This window comes from Lathamus discolor, chromosome 12, assembly GCF_037157495.1.
Source record: "Lathamus discolor isolate bLatDis1 chromosome 12, bLatDis1.hap1, whole genome shotgun sequence".
Taxonomy (NCBI): Eukaryota; Metazoa; Chordata; class Aves; order Psittaciformes; family Psittacidae; genus Lathamus; species Lathamus discolor.
Window position 1 is genome coordinate 9,578,798 of NC_088895.1, and position 15,431 is coordinate 9,594,228.

Genomic DNA, 15,431 nt, shown 5'->3' on the forward strand with positions numbered 1-15,431 from the left:
TGTATCCAGTTTTAGAATTTACCAAGAACTGTCAGGGACTGACTTGGATTCTTCACACAAGTTTCCATCTAAGCAGTTAATCTATTGATGTCGATAACAATTCCATTTCACAAAGAACTGAAGTTGGGTCTGAGGACTGTTACTGAATTGCAAATGTTCTATAATACAGTATCACTGGTTTTTCAGCTCAAGCTTTCTCTCTCTGCCCACATCAAGGGAACTTCGAATCACAAAGCTCTACAGCTACTTTTATAGATATAGTTCTCTTTCCTGAAGTTGTGCTCTTACCAATAAACCTCTGTGAAAGAATAAAGTCAAATAAAACAACGAATAATTAAAAAAAATAAAATAAACTTTACCTGGCGGACTAAAGCTTGCTTTCCACTTCATCATTGCATTTCCACGGGTGTAAAATTCCACTGAGCCCTCAGCTTCATTTGAACAGATTTTGAAACCACTGGAAATTACTTGTCCACCAGAGGCAGGGAGAAACTTAGCCTTTTGGTCTTGAGTCTTCCAGAAGAAGGAAAATGTTACTCCTAATGAAAGGAAGCAAGAGATGTTAATGAAAAAAACAAATGCAATTAAAATTTTCCAGTACTGTAGGATAGAGGGAGTGGGAATGCTTTGGAGGACAGATGACCTGCTAGCATAAACAAGGACAGCACTTTCAAAATCAACACTGCTGTAACAGTTCAAACCGAATAAACATCTCTTCCTCAGTTTTGCATCACATGAGGACATCACTGCTTTCTGAGTAGCTTCTATCAGTTAAAACTAAAGCTCTTTGAGCACCAAAAGTAATTAAGTTTTGTTTGGTTTGGGTTTCTTTTTTTACATATTTATGCTTCCATTCCTTTGGCTTTATCTCTCCAGTCTCCTTACTTTTCTCACCCTGCTGTGATGATCCCCTTTTCCTCCTATGATCTTTACATATTTCAAAATACAAGCTGCTCTCGTACCTCCATATCCTCCACTAGCATCTGCATCTTTTTTTCACATTCACCAAATGCCAGAAGAACCAGAAATAGTACACTGACTGCTTCCAAGCTACTGATGGGCTAACTGGCTGCCAGCATGCCTATGTTTATTGAGTGGCAACCGTTGCTAATTACACTTTAATTCTTCTAGGCACATTACTACCTGTGTTTTCACACTTCAATGCTCCAATAATTGCTGAAAGCAAAGATCCAACATAAAAGAAAGGGACACAAACATCTGCAGAGCCACAGATGAAATTCTGAGGTCCCCACCTACACAAAATCACAGAATTCTTTCCAAAACTCAAGAGCAATCCTGAAAGTGCATGATTAACTTTGACCACAAATAAACCTGTTCAATTAACAGTCAATTCTACTATTATACCATAAAATTTAAGAGCTCTTTGGATTGCACATTAGTAAAATATATTATTTCTGCAAGATAGCTTGTTTCTTCAATAAAGGTTACCTCAAGAGGCTTGACTGAAACACAAGTAGCAAATCAAACCTCCTTTGCATTGTACAAGTTCGTAGCAGCTCTGCAGTAGAGCTTCTTCAGTCAAATACAATTAGAAAGAAAATGGCTCAACTAAAGTACAAAGTGCTAACAATAAAGTCTGAGTTCAGAGCAGGCTGAGAAAAATTTTATGAAGTAAAGAAGTGGAAGTAGTTTGCCACAAAGAAACATTGAGAATTAAGTTGCCAACAACCCTGAAAATCACCTAGTCTAAACTGCCTGCTCAAAGCAGGGCCAATTTCAGAGCTGGATTGGGCTGCTTAGAGCTCAGCTGTGATTTTTAATGTCACTCTACACGCATATTGCACAGCCTTGCTGTGCAAACTACACTAATTCTTGGCCACACACATTGCAAGGAAACTTACTTCCTTAGATCTAATCAGCATTTCCTGTGGTACAATGTGCCTATATTGTTGCCTGTCATGTTTTCATTGTGCATCTCCAAGATTGTTTAGCTCCATCTGCTTCTATAACCACATAACTGAAGACAGCCCTTAGCATTTCCTTTTTTTCATGGAGTAAGGAAAAGCTTTAGCCTCTGCTCCCATGTCATACTATCCAGCCCCCTAAGTCATCTGCTGGACCACAGCTTATCAGCATCTCTTCTGTATCGAGGGTCAAAAATGGGAGACAGTACTTCAGATATGATCTCATGAGCGCTGAACAGAGGGGAATAATCATCTCCCTTAACCTGCTGAATATGTTCTTTAGATCTGTAGTCAATGTATTTGTCTGGATGATTTTATAGTGGCAGTTCTGCAGGCCCCCAGGCAGTATGAACCTCACCAATTTGCAACCAGATAGCTCAGCGCAAGGTAATGAAGCCCTCAAGCTCTAATGTACATTTATTGTTAAAATAACTTTTTGTTTGTTTGTTTGTGTTTCACAATTATGTGATTAAAGATGCAAAGCCCTTAAACAGCTCACTACAGTCATTAGAAATTTTTTCCCCACTATTATCTGGAATGTAAATTCTTTTTATTTCACATTTCTTAGCAGAAAAGTTTAAAATTATATTATCGCAGAATAAATAACTGTAGTATCTTCCTGTCTAATTGTTCTGTTTATCCTCATGACAGCATCCATCGATTTACAAGATATACATACTATTTCCTAAACACTTTAAACATGATAAAATAAGCACTGTGGAAATGCTAATCAATTATCATTGGCCTCCTAGAAATCAATCAGTATATGAACATCATCAGTCTCAGTTTGCTAGATCTTGATGGATATGGGCTTAAAGCTTTAAATGCTGTGAACTCCCAACTGAAGAGTTTGAGGCTTGTTGTAAGCAAGTTGCAATACCTTCATCAACAGATAAGCCTGAGTTCATACTTTAGCACACAAGTAACAGGTTGAAAGGCCACCAAAAGTGATCATGTTAATCTATTACCGCTATTAATGAGATTCCTCTGCTGAAGTCTCTTACAATTTTTTTTCCAGTATTTCACCACACTTGAGAGATATGGAAGTGCTGGTATTCCTCCTTTACAGGCTGGGAGATGAAGCTTAAATGACTTAAAGATACTAGGCAATAAAGCATGTCTGCAGTAGAGATGGTTTCCCAAAATAAAAATTAAAGGTACACAACAAATACACAGTTACGAAGTGCTATGTTGTGCATATGACTGCTTTTTTATTTTGCTTTAACTTCCCACATGTTGACCAAATTCAGCTCCTCCTGTGTTCAAACTGACTATTAAGAGAACATTCTCTTGCATCTTTCAAAAATATTTCTTTTGACTGAAAATGCCACTTCAATGAGGCCAAAACTGCTCTACAGAAAACCATTGTTTAAAAATTACTCATGAAAGGAGGAAGGCGGGGGAAGAATATTTCAACATTTAAAAAACAAGAAGAAATTGTTTTCTCAAGTCAAAATAAAGAGTTCTGAAATTTCATTAAATTTAGCTTAGGAAGAAATAATGTGATTTTTGTTTCACAGGTTGTAATATTTCATCTAAAAATATCCCAAGATTGTTTCAGAAAGCATTCCCTGGTTAAGTGTACTTAACACCAGTTTCACACAAATATCACAAACAAACATTAAAGGATGTTTAAGCAATAGGAGGCTTGAATAAAATTATATCTTATCATTGCTGCAGGTTTTATTTGATTCGGAGAAAAACACAGACACGTTGTTTAGATAAAGGGGTGCTGGCTTAGCCCCCGCCTTTTTTTTTTTTTTATACTGCTACTGTGATTTAGTGTTTATTGTTTATGTGATTTCACATTTTATCTGCTTAACATTTCAGTGTTTTATGGGTTTAATGTTCTTGTTAGAGAGATACTGGGAATGCTCTGGTACTATGAAAATAATTTATTGTTATCATCACATTATACTATAGATGTAGAAATAATACGATTTACTGATTATTTGTACTTCCAAGGGGTATGAAAAAAAGGGTATGAAAATATACAGCATGTATCAGAAAAATACCTACGGTGGGACACCAAATTACTTTTTCCTAATGCTCTCAGGTAATAGCCATGTACCATCTGGTCTGAGACTGGCCTAATTTCTTAAAAAGTTCTTACATGACTCTTGCTTTAGCAGCTAAAAATAAAAAAAAATTTAAAATCCCTTTTCAGGTGATGTTACCTGCCTGAAGAATGGTCCAAACCAATAAAAGCCAGAAAATTCAATTTTAACCATACTTCTCAAGCTTAAGGGCTGCAGGAGTTTACATATGGAAAGCCACAATTTTCCACTGATCCATTTCTACTGAATGGCAAGTCTCCAGTTAATGTTTTATGCTAGTGACTAGTTCTATGTTTGGTTTGACAGTCACATAGTTTTAATGACCTCTTGTAATCAGCACATTTTCAAACCTGTGTCCTCATTCTACCTATTTTGTGGCCATAGCCCAAGAAGAAGAAATGGAAGGGAAAAAAACAATGTTGTTATTTCCAATGATAAATCTAAAAAAAAACACAAGCCAAAAAACCACATTCCTGCTAAGAGGCCACACTGAAAAACTGTCTCTTAAAACTAAATTTAAAACTTGTAGGACAACTTATATTGTTTGTCAAACTGCAGTTCTTGTATGATCAAACTTGGTGCCACAGGCAAAACTTTTGGGCACTGAAAGCTTATTTTAGCTTTTGTTTGATTTAATTGCACTGTACATCATTGATCTGAGTAGCTGGTGATTAATTCCAATTTAAATTGCAGTTAGGAAAGACTATATTTTCAGCAACACTCAACTGTTTTTAATTCAATAAAGGAAAGCATCAAGCTAGTAATTTAGAGTTCATCCCAATGAGGAAAGAAACAATAGTCATTAAACTAGGTAATTTGACAGCAAAAGAAATGTTAATAGCAATTAATGAATTTACTAACCTTCAGGTCCACAAACTTCTGGATTACTAATGCAAGAATTTTGATAGCTTCCGAAGAAAAGAAAGGTAACCCCCTTCTTTTCAGTGACGTAAATTCCTTTGTTCACCATTCCTTCTACAATATCTAAAGGAAAAGAAAAATATAGTTTAATATTTGTATAAACCAAAACTTCCCAAAAACACAATTCTAATACATTTGTCTACCTCATATGTTTATCCAGTCCCAACTGTAGGTTTACTTCTGTTGGGGGATTTTTTTGTGGGGTTTTGAGTTTTTTGTTTTGTTTTGGGTTTTGCTGTTGTTGCTTGACTAATTTTTTTCTGTTTTGTTTTTGAGTTTGGTGGGGGTTTACTTCTTGGGAGTTTGTAAGGTTTTGGGTTTTTCAAGAACCCTACAGATAAGTCTCATTTCATATCTTCCCCTCTTTGAGGAAGAAGTAAAGAAGTTTTGCCTCTAACTGAGAGATAAAATTTAGTTTCCTTTAAAAATTTGAGTGTGTATTAGAAAATGAAGCCAACATTTGTTTAGTCACTTGAATTCTAAGTTCATCTAGCCAGATTTACTCCTAAGGTAATGCATGTCTGTTTCCATAGTATTTCTCTTAACATTAAAAAGAGTGACATCAATGGTATACTGAATATATCTTATTATGTGTAAATTATGCAAATGGCCTGTATAGCAGATAAGAAAGCAGTGAATGGCATTAGGGTCATTTGAAGTTCATTATTAATAGAGTTCACATTTGGTAGCACACTTTCACTGTTAGAAAGTAGAAAAATAGTGGGTTTAGCATTCAAATACGAAAACCCAAGAATCTGAGCAGCCCTAATGACAGTTTTATCATTTCCATTCTTCTCCTTAGGTCAGATTTTCCAAGAACTAAAGAAGATCTGAGTTATAACACAATTGTAAAGTGGACACTTGCACCTACACAAGTTATGAATGCTACTGACTTAAATTAAATTACTAAGCTTATTATGCTTGTGTAGCTAATTTCCAATCATCAGGTTTCTGCCTGGAGAGTTGTCATTTTCTGTTTTCCTTTTATCTTCTGGTGTGTTGATGTAAAAAAAGAAATAAAAATATTAAAAGGACATATCTACCCAGACTGCTTCTTGCCGTAAAAAACCCCGAAACAAAACAAAAAGAAAACTGATCATGTTAATCAAAGATGTCAGGGTTGACAAAATCTTACTGGCTTTGCAGATTTGCTTGTTTTTGTTTTAATGTGTCCTTTAAAAATTACTAAGAAATAGTGAAAAGCAAATGGCTTCTTTTTCCTTTTAACCTTGAAAGGCAAGCAATAAGAAAATCAGACCTATTGTTCTTTATGTTCCTCTGAAATGTCATCTCAGTTTATTTTAAGTATAATACGAATATTATCAGTTTCGGAGGACCACTGGGGTCCATTCTCCCATGGGCTACTGCTTAGCATGATGATGTCTCTCCCAGGAGTTTAGGGTACTTCAGGTAACATTGCAGAAGTGCTTTTTCAACAACAGGTGACAATGTAAGCATAAACAAACCTTTACCACATGACCACATGAATCAAAACTCAGTGTTAACTTTGAATCCAGTGTTACAAGAACCATCCAACCTTGACAAATGCAGAACAAAAAATATGTAAATCCTCACCTACAGTTGCAGAGAAGTTAGAGTAGGCAGAGTCATTGGTATATACAAAGGTAGAGTTATGGGAAGGAAGCACAGTGAAGTTGTGGATTCTTAGAGCTGGGTGGAACAACAAAAGAAAATAAGCAAATAAGCAAAACAATGAATAAACACAATCAGTAATGAATTGACCAGTTCATATCTCTCAACATAAAGATGTTGATCAGCGGCCTTTAAAATTATCATGCAACCATTTCTCCTAAGGTCTTGTATACTTGTGAATGTTACATTCTTTAACTACACAAGGTAAATATATACATATCAGTTAACCATCTGGTTTTTTCTTACTGTAAACTGAGAAGGAAAACTATTAAAAAATACAACTGCTGATGAAGAGCTCTGAAATATGATCATGTTGGTAAGGAGCTCTGCAATTATACCAAAAATCATTATACTGGTGCAAAAGCTATGGGCAATTTAAGGTCTGGACTCCCCAGTACAAGAGAGACATGCACTTACTGAAGCAAGTCCAGTGAGAGGCTGAAAATGCTGGCACTCCTCAGCCTGGACATGAGAGCTCAGGGATCTTATCAATGTGTATAAACACACAATGACACTAAAGATAGTACCAGACTCTCCTTAGTTATGTACAGTGAAGAGATGAGGCAATGGGCACAAATTAAAATATGAGAAAGCCCATCTAAACATAAGGAAAAAAAAAAACCCAACTGTTTTATATCTGACAATAAAATTTTATTCTCAATTTTCTAAATTTTGATAATTTACCATTGCCCACTGTTATTATTTACCCTGGGCAAGCAAACAGAGCTTGAGGGAACGCCCATGGAAGTAAATAGACATTGATTTGGGATTTTAGCCAACTGAGCTTATATAGAAGGGAAAGGCAAATGCTCTTAAAGAAAAAAAAAAAAAAACACCCATGCTAAGACCTCCAGATAAAAAGACGTGGAAAACAAGGGTTCCGATGAGAAACCTGAACGTGGTCACATCTTTTTTTGTTTGCTAAATTTTAAAGTTGATTGTTTCCCTTCAATTGCTTCTACTGCTGAGATGATAAAATTAATTCACTGACACTCTCACAACACAAATGCTTTGAGAGATATAAATCTGGCTTCACACACAATGACTTCAACAAATAAAATGGATTAACATGACGGACAGATTATGATGCTTCAAGGATATAAGAGGAGAAACATGGAATGAAAATAACTGCATGATGTGATGAGTGGAAAAACAAGGCAGGCTCTAGCAATAAACAGAAGAGTTGTGTAATCAGAATGGTATCAAAAACAAGCAAATTGTCACCTGCATTAGATAATAAAAAGAAAACTTTCCTGGTATATCAAAGTCAAATCTCAGACAGATACATAAGAAGTCTGCTGGAGGCAGCTGAAGTAATAGGTGTGTATTATAAGACACAATATAAGCAACTGAAGAATTTGAACTATCCAGTACACTAAAGAAAAATTCAACATTATCAGAGCTGCTTTGCAGAGAATGAGACTTTTTGCTCCTGGCATCCTTTGCCAACAATAGTAAAACAAAGTCCTCCAAACATTTTTTCAGCAAAGTAATGCAGCTGGCTCCTTTGTAAAGTTATTTAACACAACGTCATAATAGCAGTCAAAGGAGACTGTTCATGTGAGCCAGTCCCATTCCTGTAAGTGAAGGTTTGTAGGATCAGGAACTTTCTATGTTCTGTTCTATATTTTCCAAAACACTATTGAAAAGAGTTCTGAATTTTGTTGACGTAATTAAACATAACTTGAAAAATAATCTAACATTAATTGCCAATCGCTATATTTTATAGCAATTGCGCTTGTTCAGACCCTTTCAAAAATAACTTTGTTGTAACACAAGTGCTAAAACAGTGCTAGATATGGAGTGCTTTACTCTTCTTGAAACTACAGTGTCAGAAAAATACTTTAACACATTGTTCGAGAACTCACATGGTAACTTTTTGTAAGCCAAATTATGATTCTACTGAAGTCAAAAGGAATGCTGCCATCAGCCTCTAACGGGAGCAGAATATTGCCCAGATTTATTTCTGGTGAGCCAATTTCATTCCTTTAAGAATTTTTGTGGCAAGATGGGTCAAAGTCTAAGCTTACAATACATGGATCTTTTTCCTTACTTAGGAACCGAGACTGATAGCACGAATTTTGCATAATAAATAGCAGTAACTTCACAATTTTGTTAACATCTTTCATGTAAGGTTATAAAGGTCTCTAACTCCAGATTTAATCTTCTGCATCTTTCTGAGTAAAGATATCGCAGTCACCAGTAGTAGTATAGCGGCTACCCCATGCACAAGGACCAAACTGTGTAGCTCTACTGCCAAGGTGGTAGCCATACTGTAGAAAATACTGGGGAACATACATCAACTTAACTTGGAACTGGCTAAAATGTCAGAAGAGAAAAAGCACTCCATGTGAATAATACTAAGGGACCTTTGAGTCTCAAAAGGAGAGAGAGCATACCCGAAAATTTCATCTGAAAGGAATGGCCCTGCAAGCCCATAATGGTGCAATCGGATACAGTGGTTTGGTCAAAGTTCCATTAATTACATCACCTGCACATCCCCAGAAAACCTCCACCACCGTTTTTGGTCCTGATGTGAAACATCAGAACCAGAAAACTGCTAAATCCAACCAAACTGCCTTTTAATATCATTCCCTCAGGGATCCTGTGGTCCTGACAACTGACTTTTTCAAATCACAGAGTTTTGTCTTACAAAACTATCTTTATTTTGCCTGACTGGGAAAAAAATAAATTGAACTAATGCTGCAATACTGCTTTTAAGGGAATACCCAAAAGCAAACAGAAGTGTGTCAGTATACAGATAAGAACTTGCACTTTTCTTTCTGTAGAGGGTACATGGCATTTTCAAATTGCATGAAGAATTAGGGCACTTAACCCCTTCAAAAAAGCGGCAGGCACTTCACTGCCAGCATAGCCAGCTATCTCAGTCACTGAGTGTATTAGCATGTACCAAAGCAACCAATAACAGTGTGATTTCAATGACTTGTTGCATCATAAACCTTTTCTCTCTATAACCTTAACAACGTGCAGACAGCTCATAAAACATCTGAGAATACTCTGTAAAATCGGTTCACAAATACATTATCATTTGGACACTGTAGCACTGCAAAAACATTAACTGATAAAAAAAAAAAATCTCAACTGCTGTGGTACAAAACCTAACCCCTTTCCTTTCTTCTGATCCCTTTCTACTTACAGACTGCCACAAATACTTATGTTATTGCCACTGCCAACGAATCCTTTACCTACCTCCATTTGTATCCCGAAATTCATGAATTCCATCCACATCTTCCAGTGGCCAGTAGTGGGAAGCTGATGCAAGAACTTTGAACCCTTTCAAGAAATACAGGTGAAAAGGTTATTAAAGTAAGAGCAAATAAGAAGTGTAGTTAAATTGCCACAGAAGAAAGCAATAAGGGAAGTCAATAGTTAGCCAAAATATTTTATGTAAATCAAGTGCAGCACATAAGCAAGATGATAAATCAAAATGGCAGAGTATACTAAAACCATCTGATTGATCACTGCAGAAAATTTGGTTTTAAAGCTCAACTGATTTTTATTTTAACTGCACTTAAAATGTGCAACAATCTCTGACTAAATCCCTGTTACTATACCAGATCGCACTTGTTGAAGTAACAGTTAAGTCATTCAAGACTAATTCCAAAACATTACTCACAGTTCCAAACACACCATGGACAGTACAAAGCACTAAGAAGGGAAAGCATGGGAGAATATTTAGCCTTTATAGCATACTACTACTGCTCCTGCCTCCTTCATAGGTAACTCAGCTCTCTCTGGTTCAAGGAACTGGAGTTCCAGGGAATTTTCATTCTTAAACAGTATCTAACAAATTACTCATAATTGACCAGGATCTATTATTGGCCTACCTGACTAGAACTGTTTGAAGTTGTCTTACCACAGATGGGTGTCTTCAGAGAAACAGATGAGATTCTATGCCTATACTTTAAATTATTTGGAAGACAGAGATAAAGGCTCAACTGCTAACAAAAGGAGAAGGGTACTGACAACACAAGCAAACAGTGACACAGAATAAGCATATACAAAACCCAGACTAAAAGTTCCAGGCAATCCAAACTCAACTAAGCTGAGCGTGACAAAGCATGCCAAGGAAACAGGACCAAGGGGTTTTGTATTCACATGAACTACATCCACACACGTGCTTAAGTTCTATCTTCAAAAAACATATTCTTACTGCTGCTAAAGGAAGTTCTAAATTGCGATGCTATTAAGAGCATCCGCATAGGCTACCTGTGCTAACATACCTCCATCTGACTTTAATCAAACTACTAATTCCACTCCGCAGAGAACAGAACATGTCTGCTGTTTCACAGTGTGCTTATATACAAATATCTCTTGCTCCTATTAACATCTTTATGTATCAAAATAGGAAAAGGATTAAAGTTAAGAGAGGTGGTAGAAAAAAAATATTGAGACAAATAGAAATGAAAAATCCAGTGAGAAAGTAATTTGATGCCACAAAACCTCTGTCATAATGTGGCACAAGAATTTTATTATTAGCAGTAGTAGCAGCACAGCAACAAAGCCAAAGTTGGCATCAAACTCCTAAGAAGCAGTTATATTTTAAGGAGCTTACATTTAAAAGGTTGCAAAAATGCGCAAAAATAATTGAAAGGAAAACAGATACGCAGCAAAGTGAATTGCCTAGACCCACATGTCTGTGGCCACACTGTTGCCCCACTACCAGCCAATCAGCCTTCAGAACATCTTGGAAAACAAATACCTGTTCCAAATATTAGTTGAATTCAAGGCAATATCCTTTTAATAGGTAACTATGCTGTGTTTAGGACAATCACAGGACCTCTTTACAAGTCTAGCTCCAATTCAGAAAGCATTACTAACACTTACACTCACACACTATACTACAAAATAGGTGTTGCGTAACATCCACCTTTACTGTGGGAAGCTTCCCCCCCCCCATACTGTTTCATCAGCTAGAAGCCAGTGATCCTCATCTATAGAAAATGAGACTGTACTTTGCTTCCCAGTGAAGGCAGAACAACAGCAACTAACGGGGGTGAAACTACTGCAATAGCAGACAACATGGCTTTGTCACATCGCGTTGTATTTCATTTGAAAATAATTACATATGGTTAAAACTTAAAACACAAAGCAATACATGCACTGCTAAAGGAGTAAAATTGTACTTGTACACCACCATGAGGCTTGAGGTTAAACTATTTATATAAAACCAGAAGAATTCTGCAGTTACACGCAGACCCCAAGTAAGCTTTAAGTAAGCTTTTTCTACATTGAAAACATCTGAGAGATCCTTAATATGGTCTATAACTAATTTAAACTGAGGCATGAAGACTAGGAGGAGGGGAGACAACTTAAAGCCATGCAAAACTACAGCAAAGTACACAAGCTGGCATATCTAACTGTAAATCATCGACTTGAAAATGCTGACCTCATTGAGGGGAAAAAGAAAACAGGCTGAGTAGAGGTCTGATTCAAAAAGTCATGCTCAAAAAAAGGACTAAAACATAAACAGTTTATATTTTCTATCTGTCAAATGCAAACCATTTCTCTCCATTCTGCACAGAATTTCCAGAAGGTAAGTTACTGAATCTTGAATGACTGGTACAGTCTGATACTTAAGACTATTACATTTTTTAATACATAGTTGACATTAAATATAGGATCACAGTTTCTTTCGAGCTACTAAGAAAATTAAGAAATACAAACCAAAAAAGCAAATAAACATTTAAGCACATTATCATAAAAAGCAATTAGAACATTCCTTACCTGGGTGTTTGGGTAACTGGGAATAGTTTCCATATACCTGCACATAAAACATAACGTAATGAGACACAGTGCGGCAAAACTTCCTAAGAGGAATCCAAATATATCTCACTACTGACCATATTCAGAACATTACCTGATATTTGTACTGAAATAAAATCAGCAGAGAATAATGACAAGAGAGCAGAGATGATAAGTTCTCCATTGTCTATTTAAGGTTAAAAGTAAAACTGAAATGTAATTTCTGTAAGATTTCAATCACAAGTTTTCCTTTGCTACTTCTTGTATTAAAAGGTGCATTTTCCATGAAGGTTCAAAAAGTCCATTCCTTCAGTGATGGCAAAACATCCTTCCAGACCTTTAAGTAATATTCGTTTGCTTCACACTTTGATCTCTTCATTTAACTCTAACTAAATTACTGTGACTGGAGGAAAATTAAAAGAAATGTGCATCAGATCCAAAAGTTGTACTGTTCCATGGAAAGAAGTCAAATATTTCTGTTACAATCTGTGCCAAAAAGAAAAGATCTTGTTTTCAACTTTCTTCCTATGGTTGCCTTTTCCTTTCAAATTACTTTCACATTGTCAGAGATCTGAAGCCAGTTTTAGTTTTGCAAGCAAGAAAATGTACTTCCTTGTAGCACACAGAGCGTGTAACTCTCACTATTCCTCTGAAACTGAACTGAAAAGAGTTGCTAACTCCTCACTTATCCAGCTCACGTTTGCACCTCCATCCCAGATCTTTTTGGGTGGAGAGCAAGTCCGAGTGATGTCATACTTTCTCCTCAAACTTTGTCCCATTCTGGTACTCTATTTATATCACGTTGCTGCTGTCTCTTTTCTGGGTCCTAACACCAGCCAGCTAGCAACAAGTGGAAACAAATCAATGTGCTTCAGCAAACACATAAAAGAGATTGCTACTCTTTGCAAGCTGCACACTTGAGAAGAATCAAGGGCACAGCAAGGGTTCTTAATTCAAACACTTAAGAAAAATAAAACAGGTTTTGGCCAGAAAGTTTTGAAGGAAACCTAAGATACAGCTATTAAAACAGCAGATTGTATTTCTGCCTGAAGAAGCATGATTTGAAAAAAGTACTGAATTAAACTACATGGCACTGTAAGGGATTAATTCTACTGTATATCATGAAAAGGAAACTGAGGCATTAAAGATTTCACTGATTTGATCAAAGCTGCACAATGAAAACAGTAGAAGAACTAGGAAAATACTTTTATATTTGCCACTATTTTATATATAAAAGATAATTACATTTAAACTATTTTTAAAAGCCTCCCAATTACACTCCATCACAAGTATTAGCCATCATTTTACATGGAAAAGAAAAAAAGCAGCTAAAACTTGTGGCTAGTCTTCATTTAATTTGCTCCTTTATGGTAAAAATCTTGTTTTCAGTTCCCTCCAAGTTCTATTTTCAGTGAAATAAATTGTAATATTAGTACTTTTAACAAAAATAGATAAGCTTTCCTTCCCTGTTCATTTCTGCCCTTTATCCTCATAGGAGCAATTTCAATGTGGTGTAGACAAGACTAGAAACTAAAAAATAGACCAGACCATGTTAATATTGCAACAAAAATCAAATTATTTTATTTACCTTTGCTTTTGCCAAAAGCTACGTCAATATACTGGATTTTGTTTTCAGCCCCAGATGCTTACTCACGCAGCAAAACATTCTTTGCCTAAAATCAATGGACACATAAGCTCCTGATTATAGGAAAGTGATCACATTTCCTGCTTCCATGCCTGTTGCTGCCTCTTTATGCCTTATCTTCTGACCATTTAGTTACCCTTCCCTCACTTCCCTCACATTTTGTGACTCTTGGCCCCACCTCTCCAGGTACCTCTATCAGCCTCTATTTGCCTGGTTCCTTTACTTAGCTCTATACCTTACAGTATATTAGCCCTATTACTTGTCTACTTCATCACAACTTCTGCACCAAACTCTAGCTGATTTTAACTTTTAGGATGAAACAGTTTTACATTGACATTTTACATAGAAATTATATAGCTGGAAGCTCAGCTGGTTGTAGCTGTGGTCCTGACTTACCCAGTTTATCCATACCCTGGATGGATACTGAACTTCCAAAGCTTCTGGTGGTAACTAGCCCCTTTCAGATGACTGGGGAGTAGATGGAGCTCCAGGATCCAAAGACTAAAAGAGATAAAAATTAATTGTGGACATTCATATGGTACATGAATGTTTCAGTATTACCAAAAGTTTAATACTACAAAACCTCTCTAGTGAAAGAAAAAAAGCTTATTTTTTTTATTTTTGTAACTCAGATTTTATCTGCAACAAAATAATTTTTGAAGTTTTGAATTTCAGTTCCTTCAAAAATTTAGTTTTCCCATGTAGTTTAAACCAGTCTGACTTTTGCTTATTTCTCTCTAGGTTTTTTTTGTTCGGTTTTTTTTTGACTCCTTTTCTCATTACTGTTAACCACAAACTCTTCTATATCCTGAAGGAAAAGGAGGAATTCTGTGTATATCCGAGGAATTCTGCTTCATATACTGACAAATAGAGCCACCCTTAGAAATAATAGAGCTACAGCTAAAAAATCCTGAAAAAAGCTAAAATGTAGAAAGAAAAAGACAGGAATTTGAAATATTTGCCAAGAGAGGCCTGTCTAGGGAAAGAATATGCTTACCAAAACAATTGTGAGAATCCAAGCAAACATGTACACTGCCAAAAATTTCTGTGGAAACAGCACATTGCAAGCAGACATTGGAAATTATTTGCAGAAACAAATTCTGAATTTATTCCTGTGATCCTCTGGAAACCTGATCTGAAAAGTCACACTGCTCCTACCACAGACCAGAGGCAGCACCAGGCATCTGGCACACAAGGAATAACTGATCTGACAATCAGAAGACAAACAATTACAGTAGATTGCTCTTGAAGAACCTGCAGATGAAATACTGTTCATTTCAAGTACTTACGTGTCAATAAAAGCACAAAGGTCTGCATATGCTGGGTAACCGGGCAGCCCACACTAAGCCTGCTGGATAGGTTTCTTCCCAGCACAGCTCTCTCGCCCGCTGTCCTGGGGCCCTGCTAAAGGGGGTCAGAAAGCAGAAAGCTGTGACCAAACATTACAGTGCTGGGGGTCCATGA

At 36.3% G+C, this 15,431-nt stretch overlaps 1 protein-coding gene across 3 annotated transcripts in view; it reads right to left on the minus strand.

The window, feature by feature from the left end:
* Positions 1–13,010, minus strand: part of ADGRD1 (adhesion G protein-coupled receptor D1) — a 145,389-nt gene extending 132,379 nt beyond the window's left edge. For 2 of the 3 annotated variants that reach the window (XM_065692483.1, XM_065692481.1), the window contains exons 1-6: positions 12,438–13,010; positions 12,305–12,341; positions 9,767–9,850; positions 6,479–6,574; positions 4,844–4,966; positions 360–539 (exon numbers count right to left, since the gene is read on the minus strand). In XM_065692483.1, coding sequence (XP_065548555.1) covers positions 360–539; positions 4,844–4,966; positions 6,479–6,574; positions 9,767–9,850; positions 12,305–12,341; positions 12,438–12,506 — 589 coding nt within the window. In that variant the 5' untranslated portion in view covers positions 12,507–13,010. The remainder of the gene's footprint in view (positions 1–359; positions 540–4,843; positions 4,967–6,478; positions 6,575–9,766; positions 9,851–12,304; positions 12,342–12,437) is intronic. The other variant, XM_065692482.1, reaches the window with a different exon arrangement.
* Between the last annotated feature and the right edge of the window lie 2,421 nt (positions 13,011–15,431).